The 25863-nt window shown below is 40.0% G+C and overlaps 1 protein-coding gene across 1 annotated transcript in view; it reads right to left on the reverse strand.

Moving 5' to 3' along the window:
* Window positions 1-611: 611 nt before the first annotated feature.
* Window positions 612-25863, reverse strand: part of LOC126108168 (voltage-gated potassium channel subunit beta-2-like) — a 666110-nt gene continuing 640858 nt past the window's right edge. The window contains exons 11-12 of the mRNA XM_049913410.1: window positions 14182-14421; window positions 612-10303 (exon numbers count right to left, since the gene is read on the reverse strand). Coding sequence (XP_049769367.1) covers window positions 14320-14421 — 102 coding nt within the window. The 3' untranslated portion in view covers window positions 612-10303; window positions 14182-14319. The remainder of the gene's footprint in view (window positions 10304-14181; window positions 14422-25863) is intronic.

Here is a 25863-nt window from a genome sequence, read left to right on the forward strand (position 1 = left end):
CAGATAGTGCTTAGCTCTGCCTTTTGTCGTTGCAGAGTTTTAAATTCCTAAAGTTGTGGTATTCTTTTTGAATCACCCTGTATATTGAATGCAAATTGTTAAAATGTCTATGAAACGTGGACAAACTGCAAAGTACTACTCTAGCTGGTGTAATTTCAAATTTCTGCGTTGTATATTTTATGTAACTATGTGGATAGTGTAAAATATTGTCAAATTATTGTACAGACTCTTTCTATGAAGATATTTTTATAGATGTCTTTATATTTGCATTATGTTGTCAGTGATATGGTTCAATAAATGCAAACTAAATTATGATGGTGAGCTGAACAGTGGATGAAGCCTAATCAGGTCAGCTTGTTGTAGTGTACCGTTTTGTTCAGATACATGGTGTGTGTAACAGGGCCACAGCACTGCTCTCAGGGGACACCAAACAGAAAACTAAAAGAAAAGTGTCGCAAGCAGGTACTTACCAATATTTACTGCTATGACAGAAAACTTGTAACTGGACAGTTTTCTGTCTGGCATACAGTTTTTACTTGCCACATAAAATTCTGTGAATATGCTGGTATATGTGGATATTTTTTTGGCCAGTGATCAAAAGAAAATGTAACTATGAGACACTGATTGGCACAGAGCTTTATTAAGGTGTTGAAGTTGTTAGTAATGCAAATTTATTCACTTGAAATATAAAACCAGATGTAAATAAATTTTTAAACATTTCAGAAACACACACCCCTTTTTCAGATATTCAGTTATCATTCCTACGTACAGTTTGCAATGCAAGTACATAGAGAAAAGAACGAAAATTAGATAAATTACTTACAAAGAGGATAATCTATCCAAGTAATGGTTTAGAAGAGTGTGTGATAGTATATGACATTTACACAGGAGAAAATTATAAAATTCTTGAGATATAGGAATAAATAAACGGTAACAGAGTGCAAAGAATTTTTATCTTCTGTCATTATCACAAATTAGCCAGTCTGCATGTAAATTACACACAGTAGCTTTTTACAACCACCAAAGTAACAGTTACCAAATTTCATAAACATAGAATATAGGAAAAATATAGGTGATGAGATTGAAATAACAAGTCTATAAATCTGAAATACTTTTACATTCGAAAAAATAACTGCAATTGTACAATGAATCTTGTAAACTTGCTGCTGAAATATAAACTTATTTTATTTTTTCCTACTTGACTATAAATCAATGTATTTTATTTTTCCTCCTTGACTACATAAAATAATCTGTTTGAGTTGTAGTATGACTTAAAAGCTGAAATCTGAATATAGGAAAACCTTTGAATAGTAAAACACTTAAAGGTATCTGCACTGCCTATCCATACACTCCACATCTTCTGGAATTTCAATCTTAATGCTCACATACATATTTTGGTTGCCAAGTGTTACAAAATTTCAGAAGGAAGATAGAAAGTTTTCAATGTGCTTAAATTATTTATGTTACAAATGATTTGTCAACGAATAGAAAGTGTTCATACATGTGACAGTTCAATGCAAATTAGTTACTAATTATCTCATTTCCAGGAATTGCAGGTAATTTGTAGTATATAGCACATGAACATTTTTACATGCAATACCTAAAATAAAAGTTTTACTGGCTTTGGATCAAAACCTTTAGGATCTTGAGTACTTTTATTTCATCATCCCTTGTATAAAAACTAAAAGGAAGTAATTTTTAAAAGCATAGTTGCTAGCTGCTGTACACTTTGGTAAGTAGTTCACCTATAAAATACCAGTACAATGAAAAACAATTTAAAAAATTATGCTATAAAATTGTACTTAATTGTTTGATGTTTAAGACACTGGCGCAAGCCACATGATTACAGGGAGAGACTTCCTGTTACAGACTATTTCCCAATACAGACGCAAAGGTATATCTTTACTCGGAAGTACTGCCTACAGCATTAGAGAAATAGTCAATCTTAATCATATGGTGTAATACTGAGACACACTTCTAAATAAGTGTGGCAGTACAGTTTGACATCTATCCATTCTCAAGCAAAGAGAACGCCATAGGTGTTCTATTTTGTTCTAAGAATAAAGCACAGTTTCTAACATACTTTTAAAAACTTTTTTTGGTGTAATATATTGAAAACGTGAGTCTGTGTTCAAAGAAAATCAAAATATCTAGGTTGGAGTAAATCTCAGTTTTTTTAAACATTGATTAGATATTAGTTCCAGACAAACGTATTGTAAGTTAAGCTTGATATTGCACAATGGAAGCAACTGCAAAAAATCTGCCAGTAAATTATGAAAATAATATGTGCTGTCTGTCATCTATAAAATAATGAATACTGTAGTGAACTGCGATAGAAACAACCTGCAACAGTAATTATCTTTAATTGTTCTTCTTTATGTGAAAACAGATTGTATGCAGGAAACTTGCATAGAAAATTACTTATAAAGTATATTCCTAATAATCTTATTTGTATTGGCAACAAAATTATGATCTCCCTAGACAACATTTTTTTTTGCATTAGGAACTGTTTGCATTATCTTCAAACAACAGACTCATATTTCATGTGTAATTTGGAAAAGACAATTTTCACTATTTTCATTATGTATGCAAAGATATTGCCCTTTCATGCACTATGCAATCATTTAAATCTATAAACAAAGCACTGATTCATGGGGAAAATGTACAAGACACTGCAAAGACCCCATTATTGTTATTAACTTGAAAAAATTACTCTAAGTCAATCAGCAAGGTAACTCAGTCAATGTGCACACTCACCATCCCATACACACACTACGCTATAGTAGTTTTAATACCTGGAAAACCCACCAAAACATGTGAGCAATGATATATTTCTAGCGGTACTAATTCTTGCAGAATATCTTAACAATAATAATATCAACAAGGAAAAAGATTATACAATATTTTAACAATAACATACAATAGACTCTAGGAAAAATCAAACAATGTGCATTATCACAGTGAAAAATGATTTGTTACATTTGTAACAAAGAACAAACTATGCCACAAAAACATTACTGCGACAAATAAAGTCGCAGACCATATGTATCAAATTGATTAAAATAGGATGTGTAAAAAGTAAAGTGCATTAAATTTCTTCCCCTTAAACATTATTAAAACCCCATCACACAACCGTTTGAGTTAAACTTTCGAAGCATGAAAAAGGACGAAATGCTTTTCTGAGTACCAACATGATATTATTAAAGGAAGAAGTTCTAAGGCTTGTAAATATTGGCTATAGTTGTTATCATGAAATATTTTCGTGTTGTATCAGGTTTTCTCCTCTCATATTATCTTCACTTCACAAAAACTGTAGCATTTACATTTTAGTTCATCTTATTGTACTTGTTTTAGGCAGAAATTTCTAAAAGAGCTTTTTTTAAGAAAAAACGATATGCTCTTTTTTATGCAGTCACTAATATCATAAAGACAGTCCCATTCAACATCTCTGGAACACAGTTAATACATTTCCAAAACGTTTGATAATATCATAAATATCACAATTATGTTGGAAATAGAAAGCACAACACCTGGAAGTCTGTTATTGATAAATTTCTTCACGTCATCAGAATGTTTGTCAAAAGATCCTTTCTTTAAAATATTTTAACAACCACATGGTAAAAACATTCCATAAACTAGATACAAACATGAACTACACAGCATTATAAGGTAGACAGATGGCAATAGGTTACATTAGTATGACAGTAAATGTTTAATTTTTCGTTAGTGGAAAAGTAATGTGCAAAGGAAATGTCACATCTCATTTCCAAATTGAATACTTTTAAGAAAAAAGAGCAACACTAATCCTTTGTGTCATTGTCACCTGGGTTTTCAAGCAGGCACTGAATTGTTGTTGCAAGCGAGTTGCCATTTATGCAAAATAAGTTAGCAGTTTCTGCATTGTAATTATATTTAACATTTTTGGCAGTACTAGAATTAGCAGCTTAATTTGAAGTTTATATAAACTGCATAGTTGTCTTGAATGGTATCAACTGCAAAGTAGCTTTTTGTATCAAAGAGGCAGAATAATTTGCAATTAAAAATTAAATTGATGGTAGTCTGAAGTTATAAGTTTCTTGCTGGAAATGACATGAAATACACTTCTACATATCTGTCTCCAGCATACATATTTATTGTTACTTTCTAATAGAATACTAGCTGAGTTATGCCTTTTTTCATAACTTCAAGTTGCATTTCACAAGTATTTCTTTCATAGTGCAAAAACATCTCTGAGTCTAATAACAGATGAGATGCCATAATTTCGTAGCTATATCAATTATTCTACACAGTGACCTTTTAATTTAGCCTCAATCTTCTCACTCCTACATCAACAAACAACTACACAAGCTACAGAAGATTTATTTATTTAATGTCACATTTCCAGAATGGGTGGGATCTTCTGACAGCAATGAATGTTGTTTGTTATTGTTAAAAACAGTGAATTGTGAGTGTAGTTTTAATTCTGTTTGAAATATTTTTTGTTGCCCTTGACACAAAGTCCACAGGCCACACATACCATTGCAATTTATCAAAGGCAGAAATATGCTAATTGTATTCTCAGCACTAGAAAAGTTTGGAAAGAAAAAGTACTTGATTAAAATATAATACATTAGTCAGAGCAAAAGTTTAAACAAATACATAGAAAGAATTGCAGGCAGTATCTTTCTGTAGCAGGATTGTTCTTTAGAAGCAGTAATACTGGATAATATAGTATGGAAATGATTTTCTAGTTACTATTTAAGGCTGTTTAATCACTGAAAGTACTGAAATAATATAGATGTGATTAAGAAAAATATTAGAAAGAGGGCTATCAATACATAAGAAACAGCTTGAGCAAGTTTTAGCTTTCAAAAAATTAATCAATAATTCACTCTTTGATTACAATATATGGACTGTATACTGATTTTCAGTACCACACACATACAAATAGTGAATATAAGTGGTATTAGAGGAAAAGTACAAGCCCATATGGAAAATATGGAGTGCAAAAAATGATGTGTATTGCAATAATGATGTACGATGCTTTGGCACATACACTCAACTGAGCAAAAGTGGCTGTTGAAAACAAAATTTGGTGTTGATTGAAATTATATTATTCTTCAGGGACATAAAAGATAAAAATCTTCAAATAATGCAGTTTTAGGGATTATAGCCATGTGTTTTGTGTATTAAGAACTAAGTGCAAATTCATGTACATAAGAAGAAAATTATGTCATAATTTTGTTATTTTTCCACCTTCAATTCAATTACTGAATGAGTGCTTAAAATTGTGTAAAGTCAAGTGGCTTTACACTACAATCATTTTGGGCTCTTCTGTTTTTCAACAATCGTTCGACAGCTCAACTGAACGTTTTTTAAGAGGGAGAGGCATGCATGCATATTGAGAAAAGGCAAGAAATTATTATCAGGAAAAATAACAAGAATTTTAACAGCGTCTTTGGACATCTGACTAAATAATTTTTGTCTGGTGTTTCTTTATACAGTAACACAGGTTGATGGTATTTATTTCCCATTACCAGTGAAAGATCTCTTATGTATATCTGCAACTTGCTGGAACTGATTTTTTCCTCTTTTGTTTCCCTTATTTGAATCTTTCTCATTCAACAATAACTTGTGAGAGGCTTTTTATTTTATTTATACATTTACTCCACAGAGTGTGATGCTGCATGTGAATTTACGTTCTTCAGAATCCTGTCAGCTGTTTCTTGTAAGAAAATTCCATATATCACCAACTTGCTTCACAGAATCCAACAGCCACCAATGGATATATTCAATGAGTAGATGCAATGCAGTGCTTTTGACAACAATGCCAAAGCCTTAACACACTGTTGAGACAGTTTTAATGCAATGAAATAAAATGTATGCTGTTGAGATATAATGGGCTTAGATGAGTATAATGTTTGTGGGGCATGAGAATACAGAGAACAGCAGGTGACCGATATGTACCAACCCGATTATTCTTGGTTGTAACAACAAGTAACTCAATAAAACTGTCCTGATATCAGTCCTCTATGAAATCGTTAAAACATGTAACTCTGTGGACAAGTCATTGTCTTTTCATGTTGCTGGATTGATTCTCATGATACACGCATTTTGAGAGTTGGGTGTTTTCAGTTTAAGAAGGAAGTGTATTTACAGAAAAATGGCTCAGGTTATGACTTCAATTCGACTATAGTGCTGGTTAATCTCATGAATTGAGGATCACAGTTCTTAAAGTGCAACATCGAGAATTCAAACACCATAAATAGAAGGCTAATTTTCTTTCTTTTGACCAATATATGTTCCAATATGTTCCATAGAATTTGTACACAACTGGAAAATCACAATACTTCTAATTTTTAAAAAAATGTAAAAAATCGTAACTGATGATGCAGAGTTAACAGAAAAAAGTAGTACTTTTTGGACCAGTCTGCTTGGACTTTTTTTGGCCAGAGCTTGAACAACCTACCCCATGGATGCCAGTACATCTTCTATGAAAAATTGGATGATTTCTTGCAAGATATGCTGATATAACGAGCAGTTGTGAGTCACTTTATACCGAGGAAATAAAGTGTGAAAATACTATTCTGTGGGCCTATCTGAAAGTGCAGTAGTATTTCCTAATATGTTTCATAATTTTAATATCTGACAGCTTTTTTACATGAATTTATGAATGATTTATTTTATGACTGATTTTATAAATGTTAGTAACACAAAGCTTTAAGGGTGATGTATAACAGAAAGAAATTGGTCTCCACATATATGGCATTTAATGGACTTTACGTTTTTATAGTTCATGTTATAGTACTGGTAAAGAATATTGACAACAGAAGAAAAACAGTATCTTGAAATGTTTTAATTTATTGAAGTTGTTATTTATTGTAAATGACTACTGAGACCAAACAGAACTTTCTTCATGGCAGTTAGCATATGTGAGTGTGTGTATGTGAAGTAAGACTGTTGTATGGTTCATGCTACCAAATTAAAATGTGTTTGCTACCTACGCAGTCATCTGAATAGACTTTCATATTTCTGGACATGATAAATTGATGCTTTTCCATACGTCTTATTGAGTTCTGGATGTGAGGTATTCACCTGTACATCAAAATTACTAATTATCAACTTTCCCTCTTTGCGGATGTCTTTTGATTCTTGTCCAGTATTTTGCCATTCTCTTCACTATACTTGCAGAAGATATAACAATTGAAAGGGAAAAGACAATGTAAATAGTAAGAGAAGAATTTGAGATAACGTTAATTTTGTTACCAGGGAGGAAACTGTAGGGTGTTCAATATTCCTTGTGATATTGGATCTGAGTCCTGAAAGATGGCAAATATTTGTAATGAGTCAGACAATAAACACAGTTATATATTACTCGTTTCCAGTAATCCAAACAAAAATATTCATGTTGCTGTCAAATCAAAGTTCAGAATAACTAATTCATCTGTGCAATCAGAATACATTATGCAATCCAAGGTAATTTAATACTTCATTAAGTGACATCTAATGTAGGTACTGGGAAGTTTCATGCATTTTGTGATGCTGTTTTATCTATTCAAGATGTAGAAATGTTTTTTTTATTATCTGTGGAGATTACAGAATGAACGAAACTCATACAGCTGGTTTCTGCAGTTGGCTACCTGTGTAAACAATTTAGCTCAGTATTAAATTGTACACATGAGAGACCTGTAATGACTTCCAATGGCAATCTGTGCTTGCAAGACATCAGATCAGAATTGTTTCCACCAGAAACTGTCTCACCAGTTCTCAGGAAAACGAGAGGAAATATCCCTGGGCACTACGCTGCTACAGTCTCGGACAGAAAGACAATCGTTTATACATTGACCTATATCACTTTGATACCTCTGAGGCCAACTACTGTAGTTGAAGGCTTGTCTCCATGGGAGAGATGTAAAGATATAAACACACACACGCACACACACACAAACACACATGCATATACATACATGCTGTCAGAAGGTTTCCCACTCTAGACGGGTTAATTTTACTGTACATTTCACTCTTGAAAGTCTGGACTAATGTAGAAATACTGATAAACTATAAAAGTTACATGTGCGATCTTTACACTGATCTTGAATCTGTCACCACGTGTTGTTAGGTAGCTCAGCAGTATTTCCTGTTGCAGCATCTGCTTTGAAAGTCTAATACAATGGAAGCAGACTCATAAACCAGAAGTGCAGCTCACAGAACTTCCTGTTGTTGATAACATTGTCAAGAAGGTAAGGATCACTGCTTGTGTCAGAAATCTCTAGGGCATCTCGGCAAATGTCTTTGGTAGTAAAGCATGTCCTTCACAAGTCCTTACATGGAGACATTATATAGTGTGTGTCACATTTAAAAGTTTTTGGGACTTCCATTTGGCAAGGAGATGCATCTGCTCGCACTTGATTATGTATGTAGAACTATATATAGTATGAATGCAGAGCTATAGTGTACAGGACTTTTGAAAATACAAGATCTGTACTATAATTATACTGCCAGTTGAATTAAATATGTCCATTATTCAGGGTGACTGATGTAAGATTACACATCCTAGATAGTTTTCTTGGATGTTTCGTTTCTCCTGCAAATGTGGCCCTGCACATCTAAGTGTGGTACTTCATGCAAAGTTGTATGGTTACAGGATTTTCAGAAATCTATAAAAGAACATAAATTCCATGTTTGCACTGCAGAATAGAGTATATGTTCAAGATGATACTGCCAGTAGAGTTAGGAAAGCCCACAGGACAGAGGAATGGATACAGGATGTCACACACATTAAAGCAATTGATACAGAAATTTATCCACACACACCTAGGCACAGACTTTCATATAAGTTTATAAGAGCACAGGAATTCCAGATATCCATAAAAAACTAGACATTTACGGATTTGCACTGTCTACAAAGCTCAGGAATTTTCAGAATCATAGTGCAAGTTGAATCAAGAATGTGTGTGATATAAAGCAACTGATGAAGTGTACCACAGATTGAATAATGCTGCTGGATGTTTACTTTCATGTGAAAATGTATCCCTGCACATCAGATTATGGAGTTTGAGATGCTGTTATAAGATTACAGGAGTCTCAGGTATCTTGAAAAAGTAGGAATTACTAGATTTTGCAGTAAATTTTCCAAATGATCCTGTCCATTGAGTGAAGACTCTTACGTCACGGAGAACTTAAATTTAGAATGTCAGAAAGCTGATAATTCTGTTGAGAGCTGCCTTTGTTTTGCAAGTGCATCTCTGTTTATCTGCGTGTGGTGATGCATGTAGTGTTGCAAAGTTAAAGAACTTCGAGATATTCATAAAGTGCTAGAAATTAGTGGGTTTACGCTGGAAAGTGCTGGAAATTTCCAATAAGCATACTGCCAGATGAATCACAAAACCCCATCACACAGAAACATTGATGTACTATGTGACAGATAAGATAACACAGTGTTTGTGTCACACAATGTGTAGTTTCCTTGTAGGGTTTGTGAAAGTCACTAACGATTTTCACATATCTTCCAAACAAATCAGGTAAATTTGTAGGCATATATACAGTGCTGAGGTAAGTGAGTGCACTTGTCCTCCGAGGAACTAACGGTGCGAACATTCTGTCACCTCCAGCGATTGAATGTGACGCAGCACTTCTCGGTCGCTGGCACAAAAGGTTAATGTTTATAGGCTTTCCACAATGGTATCACAGTTGTCCATCAAAGAAGGTTGGCTAGATATGGAGACACATTCACAAGCACCAAACAGTGCTTCACAAGAGGAGGATAGGTCACGACCATGAATCTGGTCTCCAATGATCAATCAAGGCACTCCACTCCAGATCCTGTACAACCACAGCCGGGTGGCTGACGTGATGGAGGCTGGGACCAAGAGTCTGGCCCCCAGTGATCAATCAAGGCACACTCGAGGTCTCACAGTACCCACAGCCGAGTAGCCGGTGTGGTGGCGGTCAGCCGCGCTGCTCAATTGTTCTCTTCCCACCAGCTCTCGTTGAGGCAGGCACCGTAGCTCTCCGCAGCAGCTGCGACGGCCGCGTCAGTGGACAGTGACGAAAAGAGCAGCGGGAGTGTCTCGTCCTCGTCGTCGTCAGCAGCGCCACTGGTGCAGCCACCCCCGACACGGCCACTGCCGCCTCCCACTCCACCTCCGCAGCAGCCGGCAGGTGCGGACGAGGTGGACCCGTGGTGGTGGTAGGGCTGATGCTGGTACTGGTAGGCCCCGTAGGTGGCGCTGGGGTCTGAAGCCCCCAGCACGGAGGAGTAGCCGGGGGCGGAGGCGGAGGCGGGGCCGGCGAGCACCGGAAGCAGGTCGCCCACCCCGCCATCCTGTGGGCATACGAGGTCAAGCGCATTACTTCATTTCATTTTAAATTCATAGCCGCATGGGATTAGCCGGGTGGTCTAAGGCGCTGCAGTCATGGACTGTGCGGCTAGTCCCGGTGGAGGTTCGAGTCCTCCCTCGGGCGTGGGTGTGTGTGTGTTTTTTTTTTGATGACCTTAGCAGTCCCACAAGATTTCACACACATTTTGAACATCATTAGATATTCTTTAAATCAAGAAGCTAGCATCCTGATTATCCCCCTTAGAGCAAGAATTGAAAGGGAAACGATGCACCTTCAAGCTTGGTGGTAACCAATTTGCTAATTTCGGTAGCTGCACGTAAGTGATGCAATGAAAGGTTTCTGATGGGTCACCTATCGGATTTGTCCGGAACATTTCATGTCGGCTTACCTGTTTTATCATTTTAATTCCACTCCTAAACCTTTCTTTTATTTCCATCATTGCTTCCTCGATGTACAGATTGAACAGTAGAGGCGAAAGGCTACATCCTTGTCTCACACGCTTTTTAATATGAGCACTTTGTTCTTGGTCGTCCACTCTTATTATTCCCTCTCGGCTGTTGTACATATTGTATGTGACCCGTCTCTCCCTATAGCTTACCCCTACTTTTCTCAAATACTGTTTTATCATTAGATATTGCCGCGCGGGATTAGCCGAGCGGTCTCAGGTGCTGCAGTCATGGACTGTGTGGCTGGTCCCGGCGGAGGTTCGAGTCCTCCCTCGGGCATGGGTGTGTGTGTTTGTCCTTAGGATAATTTAGGTTAAGTAGTGTGTAAGCTTAGGGACTGATGACCTTAGCAGTTAAGTCTCATAAGATTTCACACACATTTATTTAAAATTCATAATAGAGACACTACTGACCATTAAAACTGTACCTCCAGAAAAGATAAAAAAATGAGAACATTTTACTTATTATGCATCAGCAGTACAATGGTAAGAAAGCAAGATTAAATTTGTGGGTGGGTTAGGGCACACAGGATGCAAAATTCAGGACACAGAGCTGTCATACCTGCTAGTAACAGTGGCTCTATACCTGCTGCTAACCAAGTTGAACTAAACTCGTATGACATAAGGACGTGTCATTCAATGTTGCTTCAACTCTTTGTCATAGTTCATCAACTGTAGTGGCTGAAGAGTGGTGGCATGTCAGTCTCTCGGCAACCCGTGACCAGATGTTCTCAGTGTGTGAAAGATTCTGGAGAACATCCTCACCAGAGCAACATTCAAACACTCTCTGTAACGACGCAAGTCAAGACAACACAGTCGACATAAGGTCTTGCATTGTATTGTTGAAAGGTAATATCATGGAGACCTCAAAGATGGGACAGCTAATGGCTCCTGCTCAAACTATCAGTGAAGAAAAAGAGAGGTTATTATGTTGTGTACCCAGTAGCACCCCATCCAACCATGCTTGGTGCTCAGCCCAGATGACGATGACAAATGCAGTATAGCAATGTTCGATTCTATCACAGCCTCCACACATGGATATCTCCATTGTGATCCTGTATCCAGAAGTGAGACTTACCTGAAAAGATTTCCTGTTGCAACTCCTCTGTCCACCATTGTCATTAGGCACCCCACTAGATTAACATCTACATACTTGCTCTGAAACCCACCATACGGTTTATGGTGTAGTGTACTATGTATGGCTGCTAGTGATTTCCCTTCCCATTAAACCCACAAAAGAAGCGAGAGAAAAGTGATTACTGCATCAAGAGAAGCTACGACGTGGTCACTGTCCTTACAGTCTGTGTTTTTCCAAATGTCATTGCATTCTTTGCAAGGATACTTGTCTTGCTACAAAACAAATTTATTTCATGATTAAACACACATAATGTGATCATACAATCCTGCATGGCTGAACCAAAAATATCAGTCCTCTTGGACACTAGTCAAGTGGTGTCAGTGACATGATGAATGATATACACTCCTGGAAATTGAAATAAGAACACCGTGAATTCATTGTCCCAGGAAGGGGATACTTTATTGACACATTCCTGGGGTCAGATACATCACATGATCACACTGACAGAGCCACAGGCACATAGACACAGGCAACAGAGCATGCACAATGTCGGCACTAGTACAATGTATATACACATTTCGCAGCAATGCAGGCTGCTATTCTCCCATGGAGACAATCGTAGAGATGCTGGATGTAGTCCTGTGGAACGGCTTGCCATGCCATTTCCAGCTGGCGCCTCAGTTGGACCAGCGTTCGTGCTGGACGTGCAGACCGCGTGAGACGACGCTTCATCCAGTCCCAAACATGCTCAATGGGGGACAGATCCGGAGATCTTGCTGGCCAGGGTAGTTGACTTACACCTTCTAGAGCACGTTGGGTGGCACGGGATACATGCGGACGTGCATTGTCCTGTTGGAACAGCAAGTTCCCTTGCCGGTCTAGGAATGGTAGAACGATGGGTTCGATGACGGTTTGGATGTACCGTGCACTATTCAGTGTCCCCTCGACGATCACCCGTGGTGTACGGCCAGTGTAGGAGATCGCTCCCCACACCATGATGCCGGGTGTTGGCCCTGTGTGCCTCGGTCGTATGCAATCCTGATTGTGGCGCTCACCTGCACGGCGCCAAACACGCATACGACCATCATTGGCACCAAGGCAGAAGCGACTCTCATCGCTGAAGACGACACGTCTCCATTCGTCCCTCCATTCACGCCTGTCGCGACACCACTGGAGGCGGGCTGCACGATGTTGGGGCGTGAGCGGAAGACGTCCTAACGGTGTGCGGGACCGTAGCCCAGCTTCATGGAGACGGTTGCGAATGGTCCTCGCCGATACCCCAGGAGCAACAGTGTCCCTAATTTGCTGGGAAGTGGCGGTGCGGTCCCCTACGGCACTGCGTAGGATCCTACGGTCTTGGCGTGCATCCGTGCGTCGCTGCGGTCCGGTCCCAGGTCGACGAGCACGTGCACCTTCCGCCGACCACTGGCGACAACATCGATGTACTGTGGAGACCTCACGCCCCACGTGTTGAGCAATTCGGCGGTACGTCCACCCGGCTTCCCGCATGCCCACTATACGTCCTCGCTCAAAGTCCGTCAACTGCACATACGGTTCACGTCCACGCTGTCGCGGCATGCTACCAGTGTTAAAGACTGCGATGGAGCTCCGTATGCAACGGCAAACTGGCTGACACTGACGGCGGCGGTGCACAAATGCTGCGCAGCTAGCGCCATTCGACGGCCAACACCGCGGTTCCTGGTGTGTCCGCTGTGCCGTGCGTGTGATCATTGCTTGTACAGCCCTCTCGCAGTGTCCGGAGCAAGTATGGTGGGTCTGACACCGGTGTCAATGTGTTCTTTTTTCCATTTCCAGGAGTGTAGAATGTGGTCCTCCTGAAAACATTGATACTTACCATGACAGTCACAAGATCAGCATTATCAAAGAATGATCAAATCTAGTTTCAATAGGCCACTATACTGCTTCTCTCGAATATGCTGGCAACAGTTTATGCTTCTTACATCAGGAACAACATGATCTTCATACAAACAACCAACGTTCAAACGCGGTATCTGAATGACAAATTTACTGCCTAGTAATTCCTTATACACAGTATGTGGATGGCCGACCTACTCTGAGCAGTTGTGCTGAAATGGTAGTGGCTGATATCAAAATATGTAGCACACTTGATACCAATTGGATGATTGTTGCAGGCCTTGATGTATCGGTAATTTTAAGGGCAAACAGATAATTAGATGAGTGGAGGGAGGGGACACTAAAATAAGAAGCTGTAGTTGGTAACATGGAGGCTAAATCAGATCAGCAGGGTGATGAACCACCGTGAAGATCGAGTGGAGTATACAATGAGGAGAGCAATGTCCTAGGGAATACGTGTTACCTGAGTCAGCCGAGGTCACTGGATGGTGCAGAAGGGCAGCTTCTGAGCCTGACTGCTGAGTTGCTGATGGTCGGCGTCCTCGTCCTTGGGCGAGCCATCAGCGCCCCCTCCGGGTCCCCCGGGGGGGCACATTGATTGTCATCTAAGCGCCAGGGTGGACACCATGGGTGGCCTCGCTGGCTTGTTGTCCAGGATGCGCTCCAACTCTGCCATTGTGCTGCTCGTCAGCTTTGGCACCAGCTGTGGCACGGCAAACATAGTATCACAGTTATATCATCCCTAGGTGGGACATAACCCACACTACAATTAACCACTTTCCAATTGGTAATTACAACTTATTTTGTGTATGAATTAGCTGGCGCAATGTGCTTCTTTGAAAGGACTAGATACCGTCTTTGAACTTGGCTACCAATGGAGTTTCTATAATTGTTTATGCACTGAGCTCTTTCTTAAGACAGTAGTGAGTGCACGTTATTTGGTCGATTGATGGACCGACCAGTTCGGCTGACATACTGATGAACTGACTAACTGATGGATTGACCAACTGAGAGACTAATGGCGTGAGTAAATGACCGATGGACTGAGCAACAAGTCAAGTGATTGACTGATTATACAGTGGATGGATAGGTGGGCCAACAGATGGATGAATGGGTGAATCGATAGAGGAATAAATTAATGGATGGTTAGATGACTTGTTGGAGAGACTGATGGACTTTGTTACTGATAGACTTCATGAGTGAAGAATATTTGATTGAGTGATGATTGACTAATTGATAGACTGCATTGACTGATTGTACAGTGGGTGGATAGGTGGATGTATAGATGAACCAACAGATGGATGAATAGGTGAATCGACAGAGGAATAAATTAATGGTTGGTTAGATGACTTGTTGGAGAGATTGATGGACCTTGATACTGATAGACTTCATGAGTGAAGGATATTTGATTGAGTGATGATTGACTAATTGATAGACTGCATTGACTGATTGTACAGTGGGTGGATAGGTGGATGTATAGATGAACCAACAGATGGATGAATGGGTGAATCGACAGAGGAATAAATTAATAGATGATTAGATAATTTGTTGGAGATTGATGGACATTGTTACTAATAGACTTAATGAGTGAAGGTTATTTGATTGAGTGATGATTGATAGTTGCTTGATAGAAGGGTTGACCAGTTGACTGGCTGGTGGATTGATTCACAACCCAAATGATTGAGTAATTGACGAAAGGGTGGATAGATGGATGACTAGAAGGATAGATGGATGAAATGAGGTAGGGATGAATTAATGGATGGACAGATTGATGAACTGTATGACTGACAGAACGATACATCGATTAGCTAATTGATTTATTGGTTGCTTTATGTGAATTATTTACCAGATAGCTAAAAAAGACGATTTCCACATCGTCCTTATTTTCATTTTCTTCTGAGAACATTCCAGATCACTTGAGAATGTCATAAAAATAAACATTCAGAAAAATCGTAAAAATTTTAATATTTCATGTTCAAACATAATCTCGAATGTCCAATAATATTCATGGATACTAAATCCATTTAAGTATTCAATAACACGCTAATTTTAAACAGAGTACAATGTCATTCAGTTATTCATTTCTTTATAAAACACCAAAAACAAACCAAAAAAATCATAAATATTCGAGAATGTTAACCCTTGTAATCAAATGACTTTGGTGGAGACAATTCCAATGGCACTAATCGAATTTGTGGGCTCATGTAACACATTCCCAACTGCTTGACAGACTCCCTGTAAGAAGGCCTTGGAGTGAATCCCTTTCTACACACCCATATCTCCGAACTCAAACCCTGCAGTTTGAAATGGAAATCTTTTTCAAGGGTGCGAATGGAGGGCTGCCAAATCATATAACTGCAGGGGTGGGTCTCAGAGTTAAGGCAGAAGGCATGAACAAATTGTGCTACCATTTACTATATATAATGAATTAAGGAGGTATTGATGTACGGATGGCTCAAATAATTGATTGATTGGTGTATTAATTGACCATAATTGTTTTTTTTTCATCCAAAATAATCTGGAACGTGTCACTTTACGGGATATATATATAAATGATAACTTTTAAAATAAATGAACATATTATTTTTCGATCCTACACTGTCACTTGCAACTAAGTTTTTCTGAATGACTGACTGGGCTTCCTTGAAGGGACTTTACACCTTTGTAGATCTGCTCAGCAGTTGGAACCCCCACACTAAATTTATCCAAAAAGGTTGTGCACTCTAATAGATTCACACAGCAGAAGCATACTGGTACCCCGTATTAGATTAGATACACTCTTTGCCTTGAGCTCATGGGTGATCCGCTATACGCTACAGATTAGATGGGCAGACGGATCCACCTGCAGGGGCGCACAGCCAGTTCACACACACAGACCCCAGTAGCAGATAGTGGAATCCATCTGTGCTGAGACCTTAAGCGGTGGCTAGCTGGTTATGAGAACAGATTATACAGCCTATTGGGCTCATCTGGAATGATTGTACTCTTTTGTAGATATGCTTATTATCCTTAATCAGATTTATCAAGACGGAATATGTGCTCAAGTAAACACAAACCTCTATATAACGATTACCAATACAAAGATAAACCCAGGTACTGTGATAATTTTATATGGATCCGGCTGATACGTAGTACGTTAATTACCCCCCCCCCTCCTCCCATTACAGTGATGAAGTAAATTTAGCAACACACTGCTGTGTTGTTGTTGTTGTGGTCTTCAGTCCTGAGACTGGTTTGATGCAGCTCTCCATGCTACTCTATCCTGTGCAAGCTTCTTCATCTCCCAGTATCTACTGCAACCTACATCCTTCTGAATCTGTTTAGTGTATTCATCTCTTGGTCTCCCTCTACGATTTTTACTCTCCACACAACCATCAAATACTAAATTGGTGATTCCTTGATGCCTCAGAACATGTCCTACTAACCGATCCCTTCTTCTCATCAACTTGTGCCACAAAATCCTCTTCTCCCCAATTCTATTCAATACTCCTCATTAATTATGTGATCTACCCGTCTAATCTTCAGCATTCTTCTGTAGCACCACATTTCGATAGCTTCTATTCTCTTCTTGTCCAAACTATTTATCGTCCATGTTTCACTTCCATACATGGCTACACTTCATACAAATACTTTCACAAACGAGTTCCTGACAATTAAATCTATACTCGCTGTTAACAAATTCCTCTTCTTCAGAAACGCTCTCCTTGCCATTGCTAGTCTACATTTTATATCCTCTCTACTTCGACCATCATCAGTTATTTTGCTTACCAACAACAAAACTCATTTCCTACTTTAAGTGTCCCATTTCTTAATCTAATTCCCTCAGCATCACCCGACTTAATTCGACTACATTCCGTTATCTTCGTTTTGCTTTTGTTTCCTGTACTGCTTGCTCGATATACTGATTGAATAACATCGGGGAGAGGCTACAACTTTGTCTCACTCCCTTCCCAACCACTGCTTCCCTTTCATGCGCCTCAACTCTTATAACTGCCATCTGTTTTCTGTACAAATTGTAAATAGCCTTTCGCTCCCTGTATGTTACCCCTACCACCTTTAGAATTGAAAGAGAGTATTCCAGTCAACAATGTCAAAAATTTTCTCTAAGTCTACAAATGCTAGAAACGTAGGTTTGCCGTTCCTTAATCTATCTTGTAAGATAAGACGTAGGGTCAGTATTGCCTCAAGTGTTGCAACATTTCTACGGAATCCAGACTGATCTTCCCCGAGGTCGACTTCTACTAATTTTTCCATTCGTCTGTAAATAATTAGTATTTTGCAGCTGTGGCTTATAGTTCGGTAATTTTCACATCTGTCAACACTTGGTTTCTTTGGGATTGGAATAATTATATTCTTCTTGAAGTCTGGGGGTATTTCGCCTGTCTCATAGATCTTCCTCGCCAGATGGTAGAGTTTTGTCAGGGCTGGCTCTCCCAAGGCCGTCAGTAGTTCCAATGGAATGTTGTCTACTCCCGGGGCCTTGTTTCGAGTTAGGTCTTTCAGTGCTCTGTCAAACTCTTCACGCTGTATCATATCTCCCATTTCATCTTCATCTACATCCTCTTCCATTTCCATAATATTGTCCTCAAGAACATCGCCCTTGTATAGACCCTCTACATACTCCTTCTATAGAATAGCGTACAGCCCCGTGCGATCTGTGCTGAGCGGCAAACGTCAAAGAGCTCCTTTGTTTGTTTCAAACAATGGTTCAGTTTAGTTTGTCCGTTGTTGAGCTTCAGTAGCAGACAGAAGTGTTTTGTCGAGCTCATAAGCTTATCTCTGCGATTTTTGCATCCTGTGAATGTTTTTAGTTGATGCTAACGCTTTGGACTTCGCTAAGAATTGGACCGTGGCTGGAAATCGGAAACGAATAAGGTTGGAGACAAAAACGGAGGTTTTTAAGAAACATTGATAGCGGAATGAAGCAAGTAGACGTGGCGAGGAAGTATGGACTTGCACAATCAACGTTAGCTACATTCCTTAAAAAACGACAAGAAATTGAAGAAAGTTTTGCAGGTGGCAAACTTCAAGAAAAAGAATGAAGACAGCTGGTGCTGACTGTGTGGACAAGGGTACAGTGCGGTGGTTTCCTGAGATGCGTTCGCAGAATGTACTAATTAATGGACCGTTGATACGCCAAAAGGTCTTAGATTTCGCTAAGTTGCTTGGCGATTCTAATTTTAAGGCAAGTGACGGATGGTTGGAAAGATTTAGGGACAGGCATGGGGTCATTTTTAAAGTGATTTCCGGAGAAGAAAAATCACCAGTCGATGCAGAACTTTGGAGGAAAAACTGCGTGTGTAAACTGTTAGAAAAATACAGTCCTGAAAACAGCTGAGACGGGATCGTTTTATGAACTGGTGCCAGAGAAGAGGATGGCCTTTAGAGGAGAAAAGTGTAAAGAAGAGAAGCAGTCTAAAGTACACTTAACTGCTGCAACGCGTCAGGGACACATAAATTGACACCGCTGGTCATCGGACGATCAGCAAACCCACAGTACTGACATTCAAAGTGATCTGGAGATTTATTCAGCAGTTACTGGTAAAACCATAGATGCCTTAGTAGTTCAATACTTGTCAGCGGATGAGGAGGCAGCCAGCCGCTGTGGCCGAGCGGTTCTAGACGCTTCAGTCCGGAACCGCGCTGCTGCTACGGTCACAGGTCCGAATCCTGCGTCGGGCACGGATGTGTGTGTGATGTCCTTAGGTTAGTTGGGTTTAACTAGTTCTAAGTCTAGGGGACTGATGACCTCAGATGTCAAGTCCCATAGTGCTTACAGCCATTTTTTTGATGATGAGGCGTTGGTGTTTGAAGCATGTACCGACGAATCTATCATGGAGGAGTTAAAAGGTAATGACGATGACAGTGATGTGATAAGTGCGAATCCCTGTACTCTGTTGGAGCCAATAGGTCAGTTGGAAACCATTCAGCAACTAGCATCTTCAATACCCAGTGTTTCAGGGCAGCGAATGATTGCTTTAGAGGAGATGAAGACAGTAGTCACAAGAGAATCTTCAAGAAAAAATAAATAAATGAAAATAAGTGCATTTTTATGTACCCAAAAGTAAGGTAGAAAATGAGTTATCGAATGATATAGAAATAAAGAGGGGTGTGAGACAAGGTTGCGTTCTCTCACCCTTATTGTTTAATATGTATTCAGAAGACATATTCCAGGCAGCTCTATCAGATGAAATAGCTGGCATTAAAGTGAATGGGCTAAACATTAACAATGTTAGGTTTGCTGATGACACTGCACTACTAGCTGGAAACCTCAAAGATCTACAATTACTTCTTGACAAAGTCGCAGAAAAAGTTGAAGAATTTGGCTTGACTCTTAACGTAAGCAAGACTAAGTTCATGGTGATATCTAAAACACACCAACAAGAAAATCTTACAATCAATAGGGAAAGAGTCGATCAAGTACGTAAATTTAAATATCTCGGAACAATTGTAAATGAGGAGATTGAAAGCTCAGAAGAAATTAAATCGAGAATAGGACAGGCCAGAAGTATCTTTAATAAGATGAAAAATGCATTCTGTTCGAGAGACATTTGTTTAAACACAAAAATGAGGTTGCTAAGATGCTATGTATTCTCAAAATTACTATACGGAATGGAAGCGTGGACATTGAAAAAGAAGGACATGAACAGTTTAGAAGCTTTTGAAATGTGGGCATATAGAAGAATACTTAGAATTAGTTGGGTGTCGAGGATTACTAATCAAGATGTCCTAAGAAGAATGGGAAAGGAAAAAGAATTAATTAAAACTATTAAAGTAAGGAAGCTACAATATTTAGGCCATGTTATTAGAGGAGTAAATTACAAAATATTGCAAATAATACTAGAAGGGAAAATTTGTGGGAAGAGAACGAGGGGTAGAAGACGGACATCCTGGATTGACAATTTAAAAAATTGGTACAACTGCTCAACGTCAGAACTCCTTAGATCAGCCAAATCAAGATCAGAAATTGCCATGATGACAGCCAACCTTCTTAGAGGAGACGGCACATGAAGAAGAAGAAGAAAAGTAAGATATTCCACAGGTAAAGTATTAATAAATGAAGTGAACAAAATGTGTTTCATTAATTTTCTTTTATGTTATTTTTCATCAGAAAAGCACTACAGTAATGTACTGCTCAGCTACGGAAACGTGGCTCCTTTCTATGAGGCACGATAACAAAGCCTCATTATGACAACAACCCTGGTACAGCAATTTAATTTTCATGGTCCCATGAAATTCATTATGTCGATGTTTGACTCTATGCACACCTGCCTCGACCATGCAGGAGACTCATTTTGGAATGTGGGTTAGTTGGATAAATGGTTAGATTCACCTCCTCTTATAGCTAATACAACAGGAGGTGGAAAAACATGGAGACAGCAAATACACAACACATTACTGTCTCTAATATGCTGTAGGAACACCAAAACAGCTTCCAGTCCCCTCAGAATGGATAAAGACAGGTTCTGTACGATTTTATAGAGAATCTTATGCTACTGTTCTTGCAAAATACTGGCAATGGCAGCTAAAGATGATGGAGCTGGATAGCGGAAACACACCCTTCTCTCGAAAGTAAACCACAAAGGCTCAACAATAATGAGATCTGGAGACTCTGGTGACTAGGAGACATTCGACACTTCGCCCTCGGGCTCACAAAACCAGTCGTGAGCGATGCGAGCTGTGTGAAAGGGGCTCTCAGAATTTAAGAGAGCGTTGGAAGAGTTAGGATCAAACAAGGCAGGAACATCTACATCTACATCCATACTCCGCAAGCCACCTGACGGTGTGTGGCGGAGGGTACCTTCAGTACCTCTATCGGTTCTCCCTTCTATTCCAGTCTCGTATTGTTCGTGGAAAGAAGGATTGTCGGTATGCCTCTGTGTGGGCTCTAATCTCTCTGATTTTATCCTCATGGTCTCTTCGCGAGATATACGTAGCAGGGAGCAATATACTGCTTGACTCCTCGGTGAAGCTATGTTCTCGAAACTTTGACAAAAGCCCGTACCGAGCTACTGGGGGTCTCTCCTGCAGAGTCTTCCACTGGAGTTTATCTATCATCTCCGTAACGCTTTCGCGATTACTAAATGATCCTGTAACGAAGCGCGCTGCTCTCCGTTGGATCTTCTCTATGTCTTGTATCAACCCTATCTGGTACGGATCCCACACTGCTGAGCAGTATTCAAGCAGTGGGCGAACAAGCGTACTGTAACCTACTTCCTTTTTTTTCAGATTGCATTTCCTTAGGATTCTTCCAATGAATCTCAGTCTGGCATCTGCTTTACCGACGATCAACATTATATGATCATTCCATTTTAAATCACTCCTAATGCGTACTCCCAGATAATTTATGGTATTAACTGCTTCCAGTTGCTGACCTGCTATTTTGTAGCTATATGATAAAGGATCTATCTTTCGCAGCACATTACACTTGTCTACATTGAGATTCAATTGCCATTCCCTGCACCATGCGTCAATTCGCTGCAGATCCTCCTGCATTTCAGTACAATTTTCCATTGTTACAACCTCTCGATACACCGCAGCATCATCTGCAAAAAGCCTCAGTGAACTTCCGATGTCATCCACCAGGTCATTTATGTATATTGTGAATAGCAACGGTCCTATGACACTCCCCTGCGGCACACCTGAAATCACTCTTACTTTGAAAGACTTCTCTCCATTGAGAATAACATGCTGCGACCTGTTACCTAGGAACTCCTCAATCCAATCACACAATTGGTCTGATAGTCCGTATGCTCTTACTTTATTCATTAAACGACTGTGGGGAACTGTATCGAACGCCTTGCGGAAGTCAAGAAACACGGCATCTACCTGTGAACCCGTGTCTATGGCCCTCTGAGTCTCGTGGACGAATAGCGCGAGCTGGGTTTCACATGACCGTCTTTTTCGAAACCCATGCTGATTCCTACAGAGTAGATTCCTAGTCTCCAGAAAAGTCATTATACTCGAACACAATACGTGTTCCAAAATTCTACAACTGATCGACGTTAGAGATATAGGTCTATAGTTCTACACATCTGTTCGACGTCCCTTCTTGAAAACGGGGATGACCTGTGCCCTTTTCCAATCCTTTGGAACGCTACGCTCGTCTAGAGACCTACGGTACACCGCTGCTAGAAGGGGGGCAAGTTCCTTCGCGTACTCTGTGTAAAATTGAACTGGTATCCCATCAGGTCCAGAGGCCTTTCCTCTTTTGAGCGATTTTAATCGTTTCTCTATCCCTCTGTCGTCTATTTCGATATCTACCATTTTGTCATCTGTGCGACAATCTAGAGAAGGAACTACAGTGCAATCTTCCTCTGTGAAACAACTTTGGAAAAAGACATTTAGTATTTCGGCCTTTAGTCTGTCAGCCTCTGTTTCCGTACCATTTTGGTCACAGAGTGTCTGGACATTTTGTTTTGATCCACCTACCGCTTTGACATAAGACCAAAATTTCTTAGGATTTTCTGCCAAGTCAGTACATAGAACTTTACTTTCGAATTCATTGAACGCCTCCTCATACTACATTTCGCTTCGCGTAATTTTTGTTCGTCTGCAAGGCTTTGGCTATGTTTATGTTTGCTGTGAAGTTCCCTTTGCTTCCGCAGCAGTTTTCTAACTCGGTTGTTGTACCACGATGGCTCTTTTACATCTCTTACTATCTTGCTTGGCACATACTCATCTAACGCAAAATGTACGACGGTTTTGAACTTTGTCCACTGATCCTCAACACTATCTGTACTTGAGACAAAACTTTTGTGTTGAGACAACAGGTACTCTGAAATCTGCTTTTTGTCACTTTTTCTAAACAGAAAAATCTTCCTACCCTTTTTAATATTCCTATTTACGGCTGAAATCATCGATGCCGTAACCGCTTTATGATCGCTGATTCCCTGTTCTGCGTTAACTTTTTCAAATAGTTCGGGTCTGTTTGTCACCAGAAGGTCTAATATGTTATCGCCACGAGTCGGTTCTTTGTTTAACTGCTCGAGGTAGTTTTCAGATAAAGCACTTAAAAAAATTTCACTGGATTCTTTGTCCCTGCCACCCGTTATGAACGTTTGAGTCTCCCAGTCTATATCCGGCAAATTAAAATCTCCACCCAAAACTATAACATGGTGGGGAAATCTACTCGAAATATTTTCCAAATTATCCTTCAGGTGCTCAGCCACAACAGCTGCTGAGCCAGGGGGCCTATAGAGACATCCAATAACCATGTCTGAGCCTGCTTTAACCGTGACCTTCACCCAAATCATTTCACATTTCGGATCTCCATCAATTTCCTTCGATACTAGGATACTAGGATAGATAACATTCCATCAGAATTTCTAAAATCATTGGGAGAAGTGGCAACAAAACGACTATTCACGTTGGTATGTAGACTCTAAAATAGATTAAGGAAAGGCAAACCTACGTTTCTAGCATTTGTAGACTTAGAGAAAGCTTTTGACAATGTTGAGTGGAATAAGAAGAAATAAAAGCTTTGAGGTTCGCCGATGACATTGTAATTCTGTCAGAGACAGCAAAGGACTTGGAAGAGCAGCTGAACCGAATGGACGGTATCTTGAAGGGAGGATATAAGATGAACATCAACAAAAGCAAAACGAGGATAATGGAATGTAGTCGAATTAAATCGGGAGATGCTGAGGAAATTAGGTTAGGAAATGAGACACTTAAAGTAGTAAATGAGTTTTGCTATTTGGGGAGCAAAGTAACTGATGATTGTCGAAGTAGAGAGGATATAAAATGTAGACTGGCAATGGCAAGGAAAGCGTTTCTGAAGAAGGGAAATTTGTTAACATCGCGTATAGATTTAAGTGTCAGGAAGTCTTTTCTGAAAGTATTTGTATGGAGTGTAGCCATGTATGGAAGTGAAACGTGGACGATAAATAGTTTGGACAAGAAAAGAATAGAAGCTTTCGAAATGCGGTGGTAGAGAAGAATGCTGAAGATTAGATGGGTAGATCACATAACTAATGAGGGGGTATTGAATACAATTGAAGAGAAGAGAAATTTGTTTCACAACTTGACTAGAAGAAGGGATCGGTTGGTAGGGCACATTCTGAGGCATCAAGGGATTACCAATTTAGTATTGGAGGGCAGCGTGGAGGGTAAAATTCGTAGAGGGAGACCAAGAGATGAATACACTAAACAGATTCAGAAGGATGTAGGTTGCAGTAGATACTGGGAAATGAAGAAGCTTGCACAGGATAGAGTAGCATGGAGAGCTGCATCAAACCAGTCTCTGGACTGAAGACCACAACAACAACATGTAGAATGTATGAGTCTGGCAACATACCATCTGACTTTTGGAAAAAACATCATACTTCGTGGCAGATTAGAACTGTGTGCTGGGCCGAGACTCGAACACGGGACCTCTGCCTTTCTGAGGAAAGTTTGGAAGGTAGGAGACGAGGCACTGGCAGAAGTAAAGCTGTGAGGACGGGGCGTGAGTCGTGCTTGGGTAGCTCAGGCGGTGCATCACTTGCCTGCGAAAGCCAAAAATCCCGAGTTGCAGTTTCGCTCTGGCACACAGTTTTAATCTGCTAGGAAGTTCCATATCAGCGCACACTCCGCAGCAAAGTGAAAATCTCATTCTGGAAACACCCCCCAGGCTGTGGCTAAGCCGCCGGCCGCGGTGGTCTAGCGGTTCTAGGCGCTCAGTCCGGAGCCGCGCGACTGCTACGGTCGCAGGTTCGAATCCTGCCTCGGGCATGGATGTGTGTGATGTCCTTAGGTTAGTTAGGTTTAAGTAGTTCTAAGTTCTAGGGGACTGACGACCTCAGATGTTAAGTCCCATAGTGCTCAGTGCCATTTGAACCATTTTAAAGGCACCAGAGACGCAAATCTGACGGTGCGGTTGATAATGGAGGCAAGGCTAAAGAAAAATTAAGACATGTTCTCAGGAGTTGTCGACTGAAAAAAGTGTTGGACAACGTAAAATGGTGCAAGATGTTCGAAATTCTCAGAAAAATAGGGGTAAGCTGCAGGGAGAGACGGGCGATATACAATGTGTACATGAGCCAAGAAGGAATAATAAGAGCGGACGACAAAGAACGAAGTGTTCGGATTAAAAAGGGTGTAAGGCAGGGGTAGTCTTTCGCTCCTACTGTCCAATCTGACATCGAAGAAGCAGTGATGGAAA

The sequence above is a fragment of the Schistocerca cancellata genome, chromosome 11 (genome assembly GCF_023864275.1).
Source record: "Schistocerca cancellata isolate TAMUIC-IGC-003103 chromosome 11, iqSchCanc2.1, whole genome shotgun sequence".
NCBI classification, from domain to species: Eukaryota; Metazoa; Arthropoda; class Insecta; order Orthoptera; family Acrididae; genus Schistocerca; species Schistocerca cancellata.